Source organism: Columba livia, chromosome 8, assembly GCF_036013475.1.
Source record: "Columba livia isolate bColLiv1 breed racing homer chromosome 8, bColLiv1.pat.W.v2, whole genome shotgun sequence".
Taxonomy (NCBI): Eukaryota; Metazoa; Chordata; class Aves; order Columbiformes; family Columbidae; genus Columba; species Columba livia.
Genome location: NC_088609.1, coordinates 10,970,917 through 10,989,804, shown reverse-complemented (window position 1 = coordinate 10,989,804; position 18,888 = coordinate 10,970,917). Strand labels below are relative to the sequence as shown.

Genomic DNA, 18,888 nt, shown 5'->3' with positions numbered 1-18,888 from the left:
AAAATTAGAGTAATTTGATTGCTCGGGCTTAAGGAATAGATTACTACTGTTCCAGATGTAAGGAACAACAGACGACTTACTCTCTCTAGACTGAAAAAAAGGCTTCTGATACCAACCATACTCACTATTATATTCACAGTAAATCTTTTACAATTGAATACCTTTAAAGATTGTCAGTTGAAACTTTTGCCAAGTAGCATTATGATAATTTCCCACCAAAATAAGCTCATTATGAAGGGTTTCAAAATACCCAGCGCTCCAATGGTGCAATATTACAAAGTAAAGCTATAAATCATCTTTTGCTGTGAAATAAAGGTGCCAGATCAGGCAGTTGGCACAAAAGTTGTCTGATCTGGGTTGCAGGTTTTTCTTCTTTATTCTTCCAGTCTTCAACTAAATCTTCTTTGTTTAGATTTTGCAATTCTCACTCAACCTTTTGGACGTGTTTTTACTGTTTGTTGTTGTTTTCCCACCTCTCTTTATATGACTTACATGCAATTACCATTTTTATGCTGATTCTTTGTATCACTCACCATGTTTCTGAATGTATAGAAACATGCAGAAGGAAAGCCAGACAGAAATGCTACCTGTTCTATCTGGGGTTAAAAATACAGATTCCAATTTCTTATGGTAGGAACTGTTTGTACAATCAGATGGTCAAAGTGTGAGACTATGGGGGGATATTTTAAGACATTTTTCTGCGACTGCAGCATCTGTATCAGTCTTTCAGAAGCGTGTTTTGAGATGGAGACTTATATTCCAGCTTAGTGTATGAGCACCTGAGCTATTTTTATGTGAACAGACCGTAAGTGAAGTGCTGGTCCAGTTTGCAATGGGGCTCAGGCTTTGTCCACTCAGATGTCTGCTTGTATGTGTAAAATGCTTTCATACATTTCACTTTGATGTTTCTTATCTAGATATCTTTTGACTTGTACATCTAAATGTGGTGTCTACAGATGTGAAGTTTTCTTTGTGTAAGAGCTACTTATGCAGCCATAGAAACCAGATTCTCAGCTCCTGAATTGTTACCTCCAAGTTGACTATAATCAAATGGAGCTGGGCAGGTAGCGCTTGATTAAATTACTGTTTTACAATGGATGTCATCTCCATTTTCCCCTAGGTACCATTTTTATTTAATCTTTTATTTCTGTTGGTATTTGCCGCTTTCCGACCCTTTCAAAGCCAGAGAGCCAGTGATGAGAGACAACCAAGGTGCAGGGGTCACATCCCATTAAAGAAATGAAATGATCCTTCTCAAGCTATGTCTCTGCTGGTTCCCTCCAAACCGTGCATGGTCCTTTCTCCGTAGGCTGCTCTCTTTATTTGGAAGATTAATTTTCAAGGATTATTTTTCCTTCCCCGCCCCCGACCTTTTTTAACCAAAAAAGCCTATGTCTAGCGTGTTTTAGAAACTGCACCATGCGTCTTAATTTGTGCTTCATTACAGATCTTCCTCCTCTGTTCCACCAGCTGCCTCTGCTGCAGTAATACAAGGAGAAGAGACTATAAAACCTTCAGGCCAGTGTCTGGGCTTACTTAAGGACCTGATTATTTTATCATGGAGATGAGGAAATAGTCTTCATAATTGCACTTGTACAACAGCTCCCCGTGTTTGAAATTATTTCCTTAAACCCATCATCCTTTTATCTTTACTGGATAGAAAAGAATGCCAGATTTTCACTTCTTTTTTTTGCAGTGGTGCCCTATATTTCTCCTGTCAGAGCTGAGTGAAAGGCGTCATTCAGCGGTGAAGTAAAGCACCATTTCTGCTCCCTTTTGCATCAACTCGGTGCCTCCCTTAGCCTGGGTATAACTGTGAATATATCCCTGTGGTCCAACCACTGTACGTCTTAAAGCCAGGCTTAGCCATCAGTGTTGGCAAAGAACAGCACTCTGAATCACGATTCCCTAAAACTGAGGTAGTGAAAGCAGATTCTTTAAGTGGATAAATGTTTTTGGGCTGCTAATCAAGCAGCGTGGAGCTCTAATAGTGCTGTGTGTACACCAGCTGCTGGAAATGTAGTTTGGTTGTCCAAAGGGAGATTTCCTTAATTCCTGTCCTTCTGCGTTCACTTTTGAAGAATACAAATGTTTGTGTATAAAAGGTCATTAGGGGCTGACTTAGTGCTTAAATAACAGCACCTTGAGTCATTTCTCACATAATAGCCAGGATGGAGCGCAGCACCCTTTAAAAGGCAACTTGAGCCACACTGCTAAATGTTAACCGACAGCCCAGTAAAAACAAAAGTCTTCATTTTTCTCATTTGTCTGCTTTCTAACCAGCCAGAAACTGCGCAGAGTGCTCTTATTAGATCTCCAAGCATTCAACGCAGAGAAATCCTTGGATTCTAAAATTGCTGAGTACACACAAACGGTGCCACAGTGTCCTCGCCCCGTGCCAAAGCAAATCTCTGAGTTATGTAGTTCTTCTCCTCAGTATTTGAGTTAGGTAAAATGTTCAGCGGGGGTGAGTTGCTTGTAAGAGTGCAGAATCTGTCGGGTCCTGCAGCTGATGAAGGTGACACCAGTGTTGGGCATCTCACAGCCCTGCAGAGCCAGCGGTGGCCGCTGGGTCAGGGTCTGCTGCTGATTTCTGCTAACATGGTTCTGCGTAAGATGGACGTTGTGTCTTTTGGGTCGGTCAGAGCTTACGGGCCAGAGAAGATCTTGGTCATGTGCCAGCCACATTTAGCCCAGGAGGCTTTTCGTGTGGTTGGTTTTTCATGAAGGCAAATTGTACCTTGGGTTACTTCAAAAGCAGTGTGGCCAGCAGGTGGAGGGAGGGGATTCTGCTGGTCTGCTTTGGTGAGACCCCACCTGGAGTCCTGTGTCCAGCTCTGGAGTCTTCAGCACAGGACAGACATGGACCTGCTGGAGAGGGGCCAGAGGAGCCACAGAAATGATCAGAGGGCTGGAACAGCTCTGCTGGGAGGACAGGCTGAGAGAGGTGGGGTGTTCAGCTGGAGAAAAGAAGCTCTGGGGAGACCTTATTGTACCTTTCTGTGCTTAAAATGGGCCAATAAGAAAGATGGGGACAGACTTTTGAGCAGGGCCGGTTACAATAGGACAAGGGGTGATGGTTTTAAATTAAAAGAGGGAGATTCAGGCCAAGGCATGAGGAAGAAATTGTTGCCCTGAGGGTGGTGAGAGCCTGTCCCAGGCTGCCCAGAGAGGTGGTGGATGAACCATCCCTGGAGACATCCCAGGCCAGGCTGGACGGGGCTCTGAGCAACCTGAGCTGGTGAAGATGTCCCTGCTCATGGCAGGGGTGGCACTGGGGGAGCTGGGAAGGTTCCTTCAACCTAAACTGTTCTATGGTTTTCAGATTCTATGTACAAGAAAGCTCCAAACCAGCAACCAGTCTAAGTCAAGGGACTGTGAGCCCACACCACAAGACCAGAAAACTATTCGGTTCAGTCAGTCCTGGTCTCATTTTATGTCTGCAGTCTGCTAAAGGCTCCATAAACTTCAGTGAGGTGACTCTGGTGGCTGCAGAGCAGGGGTTTTTCCCTCTCATGAATTACGATATACCTGGCATGTGCAAATAAACATTAAATTTAATTAAAACTTAGACCATGATGAAGTGGCCTTCAGTAGATTGGTGCAGATGAAAGGCACTGTGAGGGAATGGTAACTGCTGATCGTCAGCATGTGATGGTTTAGAAGAGCTTTCAAACATTTCTACCCCTTTCTTTGCTTTTATTTTACTTTCTTTATTTTCATTGCTTGTAACTTGTAGAGCAGTTGTGAGCTAATAGCTTCATAAGGCACTTTTCATCCACTTGTGCAGCTTTCAAAAGTGCTCAGCATTTCCTAATTCAATAGCAGCTTTACTGTTGACTTCAATGGAAGCACAAGTGAGACCAAGTGCCTCTTGAAAAACTACACTGGTTTCCCTGGAGTTTTCTCTTTTTGACTCTTAGTTCATAGAATAAAAGTAGTAGCATCATCAAGTGATACTTTTAACAGTTAAATTTTCAGCATGTTCCTCAGTTTCTGTGTTTGATCCCAGTGTCAGTAGACAGTTTTTCAATGAGTTTGCAGCAGGGGTGGGGGGCATACAGATATTAATTTGCTGTTAAGAGTTAATTGTTAAGGAAATATTCCTACTCAAATCAAAGACATCCCTTTGCATAATGCCACATGTTGGTTTTACTCTGTGTTTAAGTGCAGAATCTCCTGCTTCCCTTGGTGACCTCTATCTGGCCTGGCTCTTTCTACTCATCAGTGACACTTGGTACCACTGGGACTTTCTTCCAACCCACTACATGAAAAGCTAATTCCACCACACTGTTCTCTGCTGACTTAGAAGTATTATGAAGTATTTTTGTATTTATTTATTTGAAAAGTAAACCCACCTGCACTACTTTACATAAATACATGCTGAGATCTCCAAGACTCCCGTGTCTGCAGCACAGTGTTTATCCACTTGGAGCAGAGATCAAGTTCTCTTCACCTGGCACAATGTCAAGCATAATGGCACTAAGTAAGCTAAATCCTGAAAGCTTTGGGCAGTCCTGTGTTTATCCTTGTTAGGCAGAACTCCCTTGACCACAGTGGGAACCCTCCCAGAACTGGTAAACAACATATGGATATGGACCGGAGCCTCCAGCAGAAGATCTCATGGAAATCCATGCAGAGCTGGCGAGGTGGGGGTGTCCCTGACCACAGCAGGTCAGCTGTGCTGATGGCTGGAGGTTTACCAGAAAAATAAATCAGCTTTTTGGTTCTGAGAAACCGGCGGTCTCTTTAAGGTGCCCCGAAGTGTGCTGAACAGTGTGTGAGTGCAATAATCGTTCGGCTTCGCTTTGCCCCACCACACTTAGGGGTCTCTAGATATAAAGGGAGATTTCTTGCGAGAGTCAGCTGGAACATTTATAGGTGCTTCACCCTGTTCACCAACTCCATCTCTTCTCATCCCTGGGAAGTGAGAATGTGTCTTTGGGCTGATACAAAGTATGTGAGACAGAAGGATGTCACACTCATCTCTGATTTTGTTAAGTGAGTTTGTTACGTGTTTGAACCCAGTAAGACATTCGGTGAAGTTTGGTTTCTTTCTTGTAAGGCAAAGCTGGCGAGTGTAATGTCCAGGTGTCACAGAAGACTGGTTTTGCTCATCCTTGCTCTGTGTTAGGCTTGCACAGAGAGAAGCTCTGTCACATAACATCACTTGTTGCTAGATTAGTCTCTTGAATTCACACACCCTACTGCAGGACAAATTAGTCCTCGTTTCTGTCCCTGTGCCTCAGCTTTATGTTAGTATAAAGCTGCACACAAGTGCACAAGTATGCTTAATTCTGTGCTGGAAGGGGTTTAACAGAGGTTCTGCTCGTCAGTGGAAATAACAATTGTGTTCACTGCTTTGGATACAATAGTGCAAGTTACTAGAATTCCAGGCTTAACACTGTTGTTGAGATAGAAGCGCATAAAGTTTGGTGCAAAACCTCTTTGTTTTCAGCCAATTTGAACTTGAAAGACCAACAACAAAACTTTGATTAGTAAATATGTCGACACTGCATCAGCCCCATAATTGAAAGGCAGTTTGTCAGTAGTCAGAGCTTCTGGCCACCAGGTAGGACATCAGGGTTCCTCAGTCTCTAGGAGGACTTCTCGACTGCTTTGTTCACTAGGGAATGGCTTGAGGGCACATTTACTCCCAATGCTTCATGTCACATCTGTTTTCCATGTCTGCACCCACCATAGCTCCTGGATTCCCGGTGTCAGCAAACACTGGGAATTAGCACCTCACCCCAGGTAGTGTCCAAGGCATTTAGATGTGACCTTCCACCGACTGTGTTTAAAACCTGTGTCTGGAGCTGTGTGCGCCACTGTCCGGCACATCAGTGAACACCTCAATTTGTTAAAACAGCCCAAGACAGAACAAAATTGTATTTATCACCACAAGAAATGCTCATGAATGAATGTTGTGCTGTGATTTCTGCTGTGAAGTTCATCACAGGTGGTATGTTTGGGATGCGCTGTCTGATGCTGCCTGTGCAGGATTTTGTATTAACCCAAAATCTGTATCTGCTTAGTTGTGTGTCTGTGCCTATATGTATGTATAGGTATTAAATGGTTTCAGAGCTTTAAGCCAGTAATGCAAGGAAACCAAAATCACAGGGCACGATTTGCTCTGTGGTTTGGAGAGAACCACATCTCCTGCGAATTCCTGCCTTCGGCATTCCGAGCCCAGGCATTTCAAACAAGGCACAATTTGCTGAGAAATGTGGTGAAAAAAGACACTTTCGCATGATTGATATTTACGGTTTGTGTATGTTTACCTTGAGAGGGGACGTTTCTCAGTGCCATCTCAGTGGCCCTCAGTGCAGCAGAAGTAATTTGATAGCTTTACAAAGGATATTGAATCCAGTTCTCCTGGTCTGTTCCCATCTTTTTGTGAATACACCTCCTATTGCAGCTCATGTTGATTTTTATTCCGCCTTTGTCATAAACTGAGACCATTTTCGATACGGATTCCTATGAGAATAGTGAGATTTGCCCCATTTGTGGGCTTAGGACTGACCTGAAGTTCACAGTCCCTCCAGACCAAGTTGTTAATATCCCAAAGGTACCGGGAGAGAGAAATTCAGTCCTTTGGCCCCCTGGAGTAGGCCAGGTTTGCTCATTGTGCTTTCTGTGACGGGTGTTTGGCTGCTGGGGGCTGGGCTGAGATCACCAAGTATGATGTTGTTATCAAATCAGGTAACCCACAAGAAAATCTCCTATTTCTGTTAACACTACTTCTGAGACTCTAATGGCTAAATTTTTAAAATATTCTTGTAATGCTAAAATCTGTTGTCCCTGGCCTTGTGTAAACAGCATGACTAACAGCAGCACACAAACCCGCTGTCAAAGTCAATTAATTTGGGAATCTGGGTAAGAAAATACACAAGTTAACAGTGCTGTGTTTCAGGAGGATTAAAGACTTGCACAAACCTGAGACATCATTGAACATCATTAGCTGATGCTGGATATTCCACGTATCTCAGTAAAGCCTGGATTAGGTTCAAATATTCCTCGAGCATCCATATATTAAATAATGGAAAGTTTTTAGTCTTGTACAGCCACAGGGTAAGGAGTTTGGTTACTTCCACGTGTTAATTTAATCTAAACAGGTGGTAGATTGTGATATTTGACAAGAATCACAAAAATGAGATGGTAATCTGCTAGAATAAAAAATATTTCCAAGATCTTTCTCATGTCACCGTTGGAGTGTTGAGACCTTGTGCAATCAATTCTCTGTATCTCTCAGACAGGAGCCCTCCTCCCAAAACTGCAGCCACCCCTCAGGAGACCAAAATTGCAGTTGTTCATGGCCTCTCTCCATCATTTATTTAGAAGCCTCCTTGGTAGCACCAAGACTTCATTCTCTTTTGGTGGAATGGAGTCCTCTACAAGATGGTCAGAGCTGCGAAGTGGGACAGAACAGAGGGTGTAGCTCCTGGCAGAGTGAGGAAGGGACCTGGGAATGAACTTTAGGAGTCTTAAACAGCAGAAAAAAAATTGGCTTGACCATAGGGAATGGTTTGGGAACTAATTACAGATGAGTAGAAAAAAATGGGTGGAGCAGTCTGTAAATGCTACATACAGAACAAATGAGAAGGCTATGGGATGTCCTACGTTTCATTTTCCCAGTGTCCTGTTTGCTTTGAAGCTTTCAAGAAGAAATTGTGTTTTTCTTTACGTGTAAATAGTCCGTACAAAATATTTCCAGTGTATCTGGTTGCTATCAGAGCTGACTAATGTTAACGAAGCCTCTAGTCAAATTTAGCCCTGTAATAAGTATGCGCTCATTTGAACTCAGCAGAATCCATGCACTCGGGCTTACTTTGGCAGACAGTCGCTCTTATCACCTGCTGAGCTCGATATTACTGCAGTCCTTTGGCCTGAAGAACAAGAAATTAGGAACAGCGATGAAAAACCTTTGTGCAGCTGTGTGGTTTGCAGTTACTAGGCAAGCAGTCAGTCCTCTGGAACTTCATCTGGATGTGCCGTGCTCAGCGTGTTTGTTTGGATTGCCCTGGCTTGCAGAGAAAGCCTGTATCAATTTCCCAGCCAACTAGTTTCTTAAACTATGGCAGTCGCCACTACTTTGAAACACAATCTCTGTAGATCTGCAGTAGCGTCACATCAAACGCCCAGCTTCTTGTTTGTTGAGCTAATAAAAAAATCATCAGTGGTTTATCCTTCCATGAAGCTTCAGCGGCTGCAAAAGCAGTTAAGACCAAACAAGCCAACTTTGCCCTGCTCCTGTTGGTTTCCTATTTTACAGGCTATTAACTCTTAGAGACTCTGTTTTTGTTTTTTTTCTTTTTTTTTTTTGTGGCAAAACCATTATGGGGTCATGAAGACTGCAGACATTTGCACTCCTGGCTGCAATTAAGACAAAGGTTTGCTAAGTCTTAGTTGTGTTGTTTAGAAGTGTCTCTGTTGCACTGACTGTTTAGTCCTGACTGTGCTTGGGAAAGTGTGTAAGGATTGCTGCGTAATTTAAAGATTTGGGAGACTGATTTCATCAAACCTTTGGATTTGGTGCCCATTGCGAAGCTGCCAGCATGGTGCTCGCAGTGCTGGGGTCTGTGTGTCCATGATGGGATGTTAAGTAGCACCTGGAATTTTTTGTTGAAATCATGGGGAATCTAGTGCAAGAGCATGCTTAAGCCACTGATGAAACAATTTGAAGATCCCCTGAAAAGTAGCAATGAAAATAAATGTCATCCTATTGTAAAATTTGGATTTAATTTTTCTTAATGTTAAGAGGTTGTCTGAATCCAGGAGATCCTGAATCCAGGATTTCCTGAATCTCAAATTCAGGAAACTTTCCTATAGTAAATAAGTTGTAACTGTGGCTAAATCAGTACATTAACTCTTTCAGCAGTGAAGGGATTAAAAATAAACTTCTGCAGCATTGATGTAAACCTCTTGTGCAGACTACTTACCTATTTAAATGTGTTTGTTAACCAGTGTGTGGACAGCCCCGATCTGGAGACCCACGGGGGCAGGACAAGGACAGATGTGCCTGTGTCCTGTCACCATTGTGTCTGAAACCCAGCCTGGAGCCATGAAAAGGGAGCTCAGGGTTCACCTCCCAAAGACCTTGTCCTCTTGAGGCTGCTAATAAACATTAATTAGCTGGAGGGTCTTGGTTTGGTTTGGGTCTCTTGAGGATGCTGCATCGGAGACGGAGGGACCTGGGTCAGGATCCTGCCTCCCGGCGCTTCCCTCGCTGCTCTTGCAAGTGTCATCTGCTTGACTTCAAGGAAAATTTTTAAAAACCAACCTTTTAGCAGAAGAAATTAAGTTTTAAATCTACCTTCTAGAATGTACAAGCTTTAAGCCTGCCTGAAGTCAGACTTGTGTGGGTTTAGACCAAGGTGTATGTTCCTGTTGAACAATCAGTGTAGCTCAGTCCCGACTTGGCCAAAGCATCCAGCTCTGGCATCAGTTAAATATTTACATTCCCCCCCTTTTTTATATAAATTGTGCTCTATTAGCATACGTTTCACAGTGTATCCTTGTGTTTCAGCCTTTTCATAAATTTGGCAGTTTGTACATCAATCAACATCAACTCATGTAAAATCTTAGGCATGAGGCTGAAGCCGTCAAATGCGCAACATTTACTGTTTCATCATACACAGCCAATAAGTCAAGTTGCAATGTATGCCTTGTACCAAGAGGATATGGTATAAAATGGAGCGTGTTTACACTAGGGAGACTTCTGTGTATTTAAGAAGTAATTGTTTCAGGACCATTCATTAATTCATGAGCTGACATGGCTACGCTTTTCCTCGCTGCAACAAAAATAATTATTGAGCTCAAAAAATAATAATGAATTTGCACATGGCAGACTTCTACTGTAATTTTCTTCACAAGTTATAAGGGCTTAATTGTAGATTGCTGGTAGCCATATCCATTTTAATCATTTCTGGCCCTCGAGTGCTGAGGTGCAAGGAGGTGCAAGGAGGTGCAGTGTGCTGCAATTTATGGTGGATGTAAACGATTTCTCGTTTGCCCTCCCTGTGCTTGGCTGGATTTGCCTCCTTTGAAGCTTTTGGGGGTGGATTTAGCGCAGTGGCACTGATGAAAGCCAGGGACACGCGAGCAGGTGCAACGCAAAGCCCCGTTGAAGCACTTCTTCCTTTGTCTACAGACACTTGGATCCCAACCGTGCGCGTGTGGGTGCTGCTCGATCTGCTGTTGGGTAAGATAAATAAATGGGAACCTGTGTGGATGTTGTGTCAGTAGAGGGGCAGCCCCACAAGATGCTTATGCATGGCATTGGTGCCTTCGGGAAAGCAAGCTTCCATCCTGAGTGTGGGCTGCGGATCACTCGGAGTTGCAAGGACATCTGGGCTTTGCAAGAGAGCCTCTTCTCTTTGCTTGGAGGGATCTTGGCACTCTTCAGACCGAGGACCTTTTGTGGGCTTTTTAGGGGAACCTTCATCTCAGGCAACCCAGATGTTGCCCCTGGAAGGTCCCTAAAAGGGAATGTTGTCTCCTGCTAATCCTCCCTGGGACCTTCCTTGCCATTCCTGATGGTGAAACGTCTTCCCCTAATAACTTTCTCCATCTCCCTGCCCTCTTGATGTGGTGATAGGTTCTCATGACTCTTCTGGTTCTTGTCACATCCTTGGTTGGAGCTTGGAGGGTTTGGTCTCTTCTGCCAAGTAGCAAGTGATAGGACAAGAGGAAATGGCCTCAAGTTGCACCAGGAGAGGTTTAGATTGGATATTAGGAAAAAATTCTTCCTGGAAAGGGCTGTCGGGCATTGGAACAGGCTGCCCAGGGCAGTGGTGGAGTCACCATCCCTGGAGGGGTTTAAAAGGCATTTAGGCGAGGTTCTTAGGGACATGGTTTAGTGCTAGAGTTAGGTTAGGTTATGGTTGGACTCGATCCTGAGGGTCTCTTCCAACCAAAATGTTTCTATTCTATTCTTTTCTTTTTTGCTTTCTTCTGTCAGTCATCCAGTTGCCTTTGTGTGGTTCCCACTTCCACCTTCTCTTCCACATTTCTGCCAGCCTGAGGTGCTCAGAAGAGGATAGCTCAGGGCATGGAAAACCCATGTATTATTTCAGGTAGGTTTGGAGAGGTGGGAAATTTGCATTTATTATGCAAATTCCCAATATTTGTAGGTCTGCATGACAACCAGCTGTGTTGTGCTCGCTTCCAGGGTTATTACTACTGAAGAACAACCAGACTCTTTGATATCCATGCCCGATAAAACCTGCATTTATGGGCAAGAAAATTATGTATTCCTCCAATATCTTGCTTGCATTTCAGGTTGAGCAGAGTAAAAATAATTCTTCCTACAGGAAGGTGGATGGCCTGTGAGTTTACGCAGTGCAGGATCGTGCCCAGTCCACCGATCCTGATCCCAGGAACACCGGGCAGAGCGTTCTCTGCTCTGGGATCACACGCCGGAGGTTCCTGTCTCCTCGATGTGGATTGAAGTGCCATTGTAGCCACATTTCTGCAGTTTGTAAGCACAAAGACTCAACTGTGAGCTATGAAATGCTGGCCTTCAGCCAACCGGCCATTTCTTTTCTTCATTCCCTGTCATTAAAGCTGTGGGTTGCTCCAGGGCGCAGTGTTTTGCTCTTCTTAAGTGGAACTGTTAACGACCCAATTTAGAGCGATGTAAAGTGCACCCAAATTCCACAGTGACTTCTAAATCCACATAGCATTAATGATAATCTGTAATTAATAGCTGCAATCAAAAGGAATTGTAGTTCAGTAATTAGATATTTAGGATTAAAGTATTAGCATATAAAAAAGGCCTCTTAAAAACCTCTTCTTCTGAGATCCCATGGAAGAAAACAGTTTTTAACTGATATGACCTTAGCCCAAGACCAAGTTACTAGAAATATTGCAGTCAGCCCAGGCTTGTGTAGTCCTTAGACTATTGCCAAAACATTTCAAGGTACTTTAAGAATTTGCAGGTACTCGGTACATAGCAATCACATAATTTCCTGATGATGCTGCCTATTGATATTCCAGAACAAATATTAAGAGTGATGTGTTTCACAATAAGCTTTAACCTCCCCAACAGGCCTTTTGGGGTGGTTGTCACTGGTATCCTGTAAGTACAGCCAACCCTAGTGACCCACCTTTGAGCCAAAAGCTTTCCTGGTGTATCCTTATCGAAGAGGGCAGACCCCCAAGACAAGGGAAGGCAGAGGTGTCAGGTGCGTTTTGGCGTCCTGCCCCGTAATCATAAATAGGGCCCTGTGATTGTTTCTGATGATGCACCAGAAATGGGCGGATCCTTCGATTTATCTCCAGCTCTCGGGAGCTGGAGGCGTTTAGAAAAAGGCTGTTCCTGGCGTACGTGCCGATGAAAGTGCCGGTAGCAGCGATGAGATGCTCTGATAGATGGAGTAGAAATGAAGTTCTTAACAATTTCCAGTCCTGCACTAAATTAAATCATCCTGCTGCACGTCTTCACTTTTGAAGCTAAAAATGAATGTATTGTATATCTGAAATCCACAGAGCTTAAATTGTTCCTTGCTGTTGAAAATTGCCCTATCTAATGCCAATTACTAAGCTACCCCAGGCTACCAGTAATGATACACCACACATAAATCACAGATAGATATGCTTGAAAGTTTTACGTTCTCAGAATGTGAGCAAAATTAACCATTTGAAAGTTATTAGCATCGCGCAAAGTCGTCTCTGCCCCCATCTGCACGGAACGGCCTGAAGAGCTTCAGCGGGTCCTTTAAGCAGCTTTGCCTTTGCTTTTTCAGCCATGGAGTACCCAGGTGGAGGAAAGCTATATGAACTAGTTAAAGTTACGCATTTGAAGGAGAAGTGCCGTCATGCAGCATTTCATCTTGCTTACCAAATAGATCTTTAGTGAAGGCCTTTTCTCCTGCAGTTTTTATTGCATATAATTTGTAGGCTACTCACTTTCAAAATATTTAGAATGGCAGCTTGAGTCTTTTTGCAGGAATATATTTTTAACATGGATTGTGTTTGCTGTAGGTTATATATAAACTGTATTTTTTATATATTTTTGTGTACTGACATTGCTATATTCGTAACTAATCAATGGAAGGTTTGCCATTGACCTATGGTATTGCGTACTAATAAAGGCAGTGTATTCTTATATTCTCCTGCCTTACTTGAAGAGCAGAAACACTCTCAACTATTTCCCATTTTCATGCAGTTTCATTCAGCTGGTTGAAGTATTTTTGATTCCGGCCTCCTTTTGAAACACAAGAACCATATAATGCAGACATGTCTGCTGACATGCAGAGATACTGATGTCATGAAAATAAAATCCTTTCACACATTAAAGATACAAGGAAAAATTGAGGTATACATTAAGGAAATTTCAGGATGGTGCCAGTTTTGAAACAGATGAGAAAATTATCAAAGAACAGATTAAATCCATGACAGTCTGCAGAAAGTACGTCTAGATTTCCTTCAGCGCCTCCCGGGTGGGCTGCGGATGGGCTGGGAACTGCCCGATTGCAAAATGCAATATCTCGGGAGATCAGATGAAAATGTGCGGGGAGCTTACAAAGGATCAGCGGGACAGAGAACACGAAAGGAGAAAAAAGGAAGATGGGAAGATAGGGCTGAGAGAAAAACAGCCGGGAGGCAGATCTGTGGGGAGATCCTGGAACAGATCAGTCAGGTGGGATCGAGACACAGGGAAAGATGAAGCGTCGCTCTGGAATGTGCAGGAAAGCAAAATATACTGAGCACTTCATCTAATTAGATTTTGGTCTAAGTCTGTGTAACTTTCTCTCTGATTTCTGTTTTTCCAGTATTGTATTCAGGTAGAATAGCTGAAGAGTCTGTTTTCTGAAGGTTTTTATTCACCTCTTTAAGGGGCGTTGGCTCTTCTACTAGATCTGCTGCTAGAAAATAGTTATCGGTGATTTGGCCAAAATTCTTGTGCCCAAATCCCCTGTGAGGTTACCCTGTCTGGACCCTTCTGGCAGTGTGGGATAACTCCCCATTTGTATCCCCCTTTAACCAATCTTGTTTTTAGTGTCTCGTGAAATTGGGTTTTTAGCATTTCCTTAGGCAATTTCCTTTGTTGGTTAAATCTCACTCAGGGTAGGCTTTCTGTGCAGTTGCAGAAAGAAATTCACAAATGGAAAACTTCTTTTATTTAAACATTTGTTTTGGATTGTTTATCTTACTACTCAGACTTCTAACTCCTTGGTTTCTCTAAATACCTTTTCGCCATTTTTGCTATTTTGGGTATTCTACGGTGAGATCTGAATTGCAAATGTTGGAATCACATTCATATTTGTGTCAGAAGAAATTCCTTACTCCAGATTGTCGGGAGGGTATAGAATTAGGGTATAGAATAACCCACTGGTGGGATATAAAGTAGGATGCAAGATGCCCATTGAGAAAACAGGTTGAAATGTTGTTTGCATGTTTTAACTAGACGTATCTTCCACCTTAAGATGTGTTCCTGCAAGAACTGGGATTTTCATCTCTGCACCCCAGAAGAAAACCTGTCCCAGGCAACAGTGTGTACGCTCCTGTGCGTAGCAGCTGTACAGACCTCGTGCATCGCTCCTAGGGTTTTACATGATGAATATCCAACCTCTTAGACTTATTTTACTCTCTGCTTTGTTTCTATATACCAGATTTATTCCCCATTAAAAACCTTCAATCTTTCTGGGTTTGGTGTCATCTTAGTTATCGACCTTCATCCTGGCTTGACTTAAATTCTCTTTACTTCTTGTTACAAATGCGTCACACAGAGATATTAATTATCCTGGGCATGGGTCTGGATCTTCTCGTTTTGGTTCCGTGGCCGGGATGAGGCTGCCCAGCCTTTCCGTGGGTCTGTAGAACAGACAGAACAAACACAGGAGCCCTGAGTAATGGTCGCTTCTGGTGAGAAAATGAGCCAGGAGTGTGTGCCTGAGATAAGAGCCAGCTCTGTCGTTTTTCTTCAGGGGCAGGCTTTTGTAAACCTTATTAAAGTTTATTTAATCACAAAGGCTTTAAAAGGACTGACTTGTGTGAAATTCACGCTACGCTTATGCAATGCGGCTATAAAATCAGATGTCAGCCAGCTTCTCTTAGCTTTTCACAGGGGTTTTAATCAGCTGTTGTGATTTCTCATTAACTTAAGACCAATGTTTCTTAATAGTGATAGAGATTTGAATAGATACTTATCTTTCTAGTATTAAGAAGTAGATTCGTCATTCACCGGGAATGATTTCATCTATAAATAAAATCTTAACAGAATAATATTTCTCTCTGCTGTTCACATTTCTCAGGTTAACTTGTTTTCAAAACAAATCAAATAGTTGGAGCGGGGCATTAGAAGGCATTTTTAACAGATTATTTCTTAAACATCTCATTTGAAATCCAGTTGTAACATTAAGCAGATCTTTTTTTTTGTAATGGTGGCGGCACGTGGGCAAGCCTGTTTCAGTGCCTCAAATGCAAGTCACTGTGTGTAAATCCAGTGTACAGGATTTACAGAATAAAGGGAGTGACTGGTTGGTGCAAAGTTTAAGGATCAGGCGTGTGTGTGAAGTGGGTGGATGGTCCGTGGGGGAGTGGAGCAATGCATGCTGAGCCTGGTCCTCAAGGTCACGGGTGGAATAGCTGTAGGTGTCTTGTGTTCGGTGGGACCTTCTTGGTCCTCCAGCTCTTTGACCCACCGGAACATGATGGGTCCCAAAGGGAGAAAAGTTCTACTCATTCCCAGTCTGTTTTTTCAAAGGAGGTGGAGGCGGATGGGGCTGGAGCAGGAGGTGGGGTTGGTTCGGGGAGGAACGGGTTTGCTCAGGTGAGGCTTTGATCCTTCTCTGATACGTGACTCACCTCTCTCCATGGGCTGTCACCTTCTTACAGAGCACCCTTCGGATTTGGCCTGAAGGTTAAAATACAGTTTTTCCAAGGAGAGGTATCACTGCTGGCACTTTAATGCACAGCAATCCTAAATCAGTGCAGTTAGGAATTGAATTCATGTATGTCTCGTGGACTTCTTTTCTGGGATGCTTTTGTTTTCCACATTAACTTTGATTCGGTGGTGGGTACCTGTTCTGTGCAGTTGCTCTGCGTGTTCCTTTCAATCTCTTAAATTGGAGCTTTAATTCAGGAATATCAGAAAATTACCAGCCTGGAGAACTGTCTCACAAATAGCAAAGTTTAGTCTTCTAATGTGGTTTCTTCTGTAGATCAGATGGTGGATATCTACTCTGTGAGATTCACGGTCATGTTTGCAAAGCCTGTTTAAGAAAACATTAATATGAACGCTTTGGAGTTTTAAATAGCAAAATATTGTATTTGGTCATAGCATTGTTAGTACTTTTTCTTTCATCGAGGTTAATGTGTGTTAGCTGTTTGTCGGACATGGTTCATTTGTGGGCTTTTAATACCAGAATATTTCAAGGTGGACAAAAGTAACGTTACTTACAGAAAATATACTGTGGAAAACTAGAGTGTGTGAGCAGTATGAATGTGGTTTTCCAGCCACATTGTCCCTAACATTTGGGTTAGGTAAGAAGCTCAGCTGCTAAAAAGTAAAGAACGAGGAGGGATGGATCCAGTGGGCTGAAACCTCGATTGTGTAAACAGGTGTCACTGCTGACTTCAGAGTGATGCCATTTTATTAATAAAATAAAATACACAGGCTCAGGATCTGTCCCCATCAATGGGTTTCTCCCCTGTGTATCTGTGCAGGCCAGGGGCCATGTTCATAGGTGAGTTATAAGGCCTTCAAATGCGGTGTTTACATTGGAAATACTTGACAGAGTCTTAAATAAGCAGTGCTACCAGGTGGGCTTTTAAGAAAGGCGATATTTATAAAAAGTGTAAGGGCTGTATCTGAACTTAACTGCTTCATGCATTTGTATGACTTTGTGTTTACAATTTTCTCGTGATTTTTTAATGAGATAGAATAGTTGCCAACCAGTCAAATAAACGCAGAACATCCTTGCATATCCTTGCGCCGCCACAGTTTTACGAGTCAAATTGCTTTGTACTTAAAAGCCGTCTGGGAACAAGCTAAAGGGATAGTGTCAAAGTAGAAACAATGCATTTAAAAATATTCTCATCCTCATCTGGGATCCCACTAATGCTCAGCATCCTGGCTCTGCTCTTGCTACGGGACCAAGTGAGATCCAGCCAGGGTGCAGGATTAGGTCTTAATTTGTAATGACTTGGGAGCTAACACGTTGGCAACCGCTTGTTTTAATTTCAAATTCGCTCCCTCCTCCCCTCTTGGGTGCCGTAGTGCTCCTGTTGGCATCGCTCCCTCCTGTGCCAGCCCAGGGTTCCAGGGCTGGGTGGACACAGGGAATTGGGAGGTGCACTGCCTTTTGTGTTTTGTGCACACACCCCTTCTTCACACCCTTCCCACTCACTAAATTTCAGATAGATATGTGTAGTAATCTCTGGAGATTGACTCTGAGAGGTCATGTTCCAAAGCCGGTCCTTCCCAGATGCCCGAAGAGCATCATAAGGAGTCAGCTGTGACAGGGAGACAGGGACAGTGACTCCCCTCCCACTGCGTGACGATGGGTTTACACCGCTGAACGTGGTTTTGCTCCTTGGGGAGCCCAGGAAATGTCTTGTCATGGATACTGCCCCGGCCACCGTGGCCCATTGGGATGTGGCAAGTGCTACTACAGAGTTACACACCAGAGTCCTCATACGGGTGTTGGATGAACTCATCGATGTCCAGTGAGGCTGGAAGGATACTGGTAGTTCGCTGAACACCATCCTCCCTATGACTTGCTGTTTGCTTGTGAAAAAAAGGGTAAATATATAAGTGAAGACTGAAGTCACCATTCAGCTTTTTCTTGAAAAGGAAAAAAGAATCATAGCAATGAGAAAATGCTACTGATGATCTGTTCGGTCCCTCCAGCCTGTGTTTACATGAGTCGCAGGAGGATTTTTCATACAAGAAGCCCTATTAACTTCAGCGCATAAACTCTGTCTTCTTGTGTGCGTGGGTTTGCAGGATTAAAACCGCTTGTAAATGTTAATAGAGAACATGCTCAGCGATCTCAGCGTTTGTGTTTTTCTTAGCTGTAGCACTGCAGAGTCATTCTACCTCTATAAAACCCGTGGTGAGATTTTAAGGTGGGCCAAATTAATCTCAAAGATCGGCTGCTTAATTAACACAGGGCCTGGCAGTGACAGCATTTGCAAAACAAACTCCAGCGCTGGCCCGGTGCCTTTTTCCACTTTGCTGGGTCTGCTGCCCGTATGTCTCATCCTGCCAACACACAGCGGCGGCTGCATTTGAATAGCTGCTGCTCTTCAAATAATGTTGTTGCTGTCGCAGTGGCTTTATAAATGCCTCTTATTCTCCTTTTGATACAGAATCAATATATTAACAGCATCGTTTTTTTTTCCCTTCCAGGAGCAAATTCATCAGTTGTTGCTGATTTCATGCCTACGTCATCATGGAACATCTCAAGTGAATTAGATAAAGGTGAGCGGACAAGAAAAAAAGAAAAAAATATGTGAAATCAGGTTTTAAATCTCAGTTCTTCTTCTTGACTTGGCCAAATCAGGAAGCAAAGGGGTCAGGAGGCATTTAAGATAAACCTTTCTTTGCCTTGTGATCGTTTGACATGTAATTATGTGTGGTTCTGTGATTTCTGGGGAATGCTGTGTTCGTTTCTTGTACTGGTAAAATGTTCCACATGGTAAAAATATTTCAAGATGTGACTTCTATTGGTTTATGAACTGCTTGACATTTTGTCTGGTGGATCTTAGGATTTCAACTCAAAATTAACAAGCATCAGGCAGTCAGTTTGCCTTGATGTATTTTATTATGAAACTTTGAGGCTTTAAATTAATAGAAGGGGAAAATATATTTACAGGTGGTAATTATGTGTGATTTGGAGCTCTCCGAAGGGTATGTATTGTGAAAAAATGGATGTATTT

General features: G+C 43.0%; 1 protein-coding gene across 3 annotated transcripts in view; it reads left to right on the top strand.

Annotated features, from left to right (window-relative positions):
- Positions 1 to 18,888, top strand: part of ROR1 (receptor tyrosine kinase like orphan receptor 1) — a 155,445-nt gene that overhangs the window by 85,571 nt on the left and 50,986 nt on the right. For all 3 annotated transcript variants that reach the window (XM_065071994.1, XM_065071992.1, XM_065071993.1), the window contains one exon: positions 18,359 to 18,430. In XM_065071994.1, coding sequence (XP_064928066.1) covers positions 18,359 to 18,430 — 72 coding nt within the window. The remainder of the gene's footprint in view (positions 1 to 18,358; positions 18,431 to 18,888) is intronic.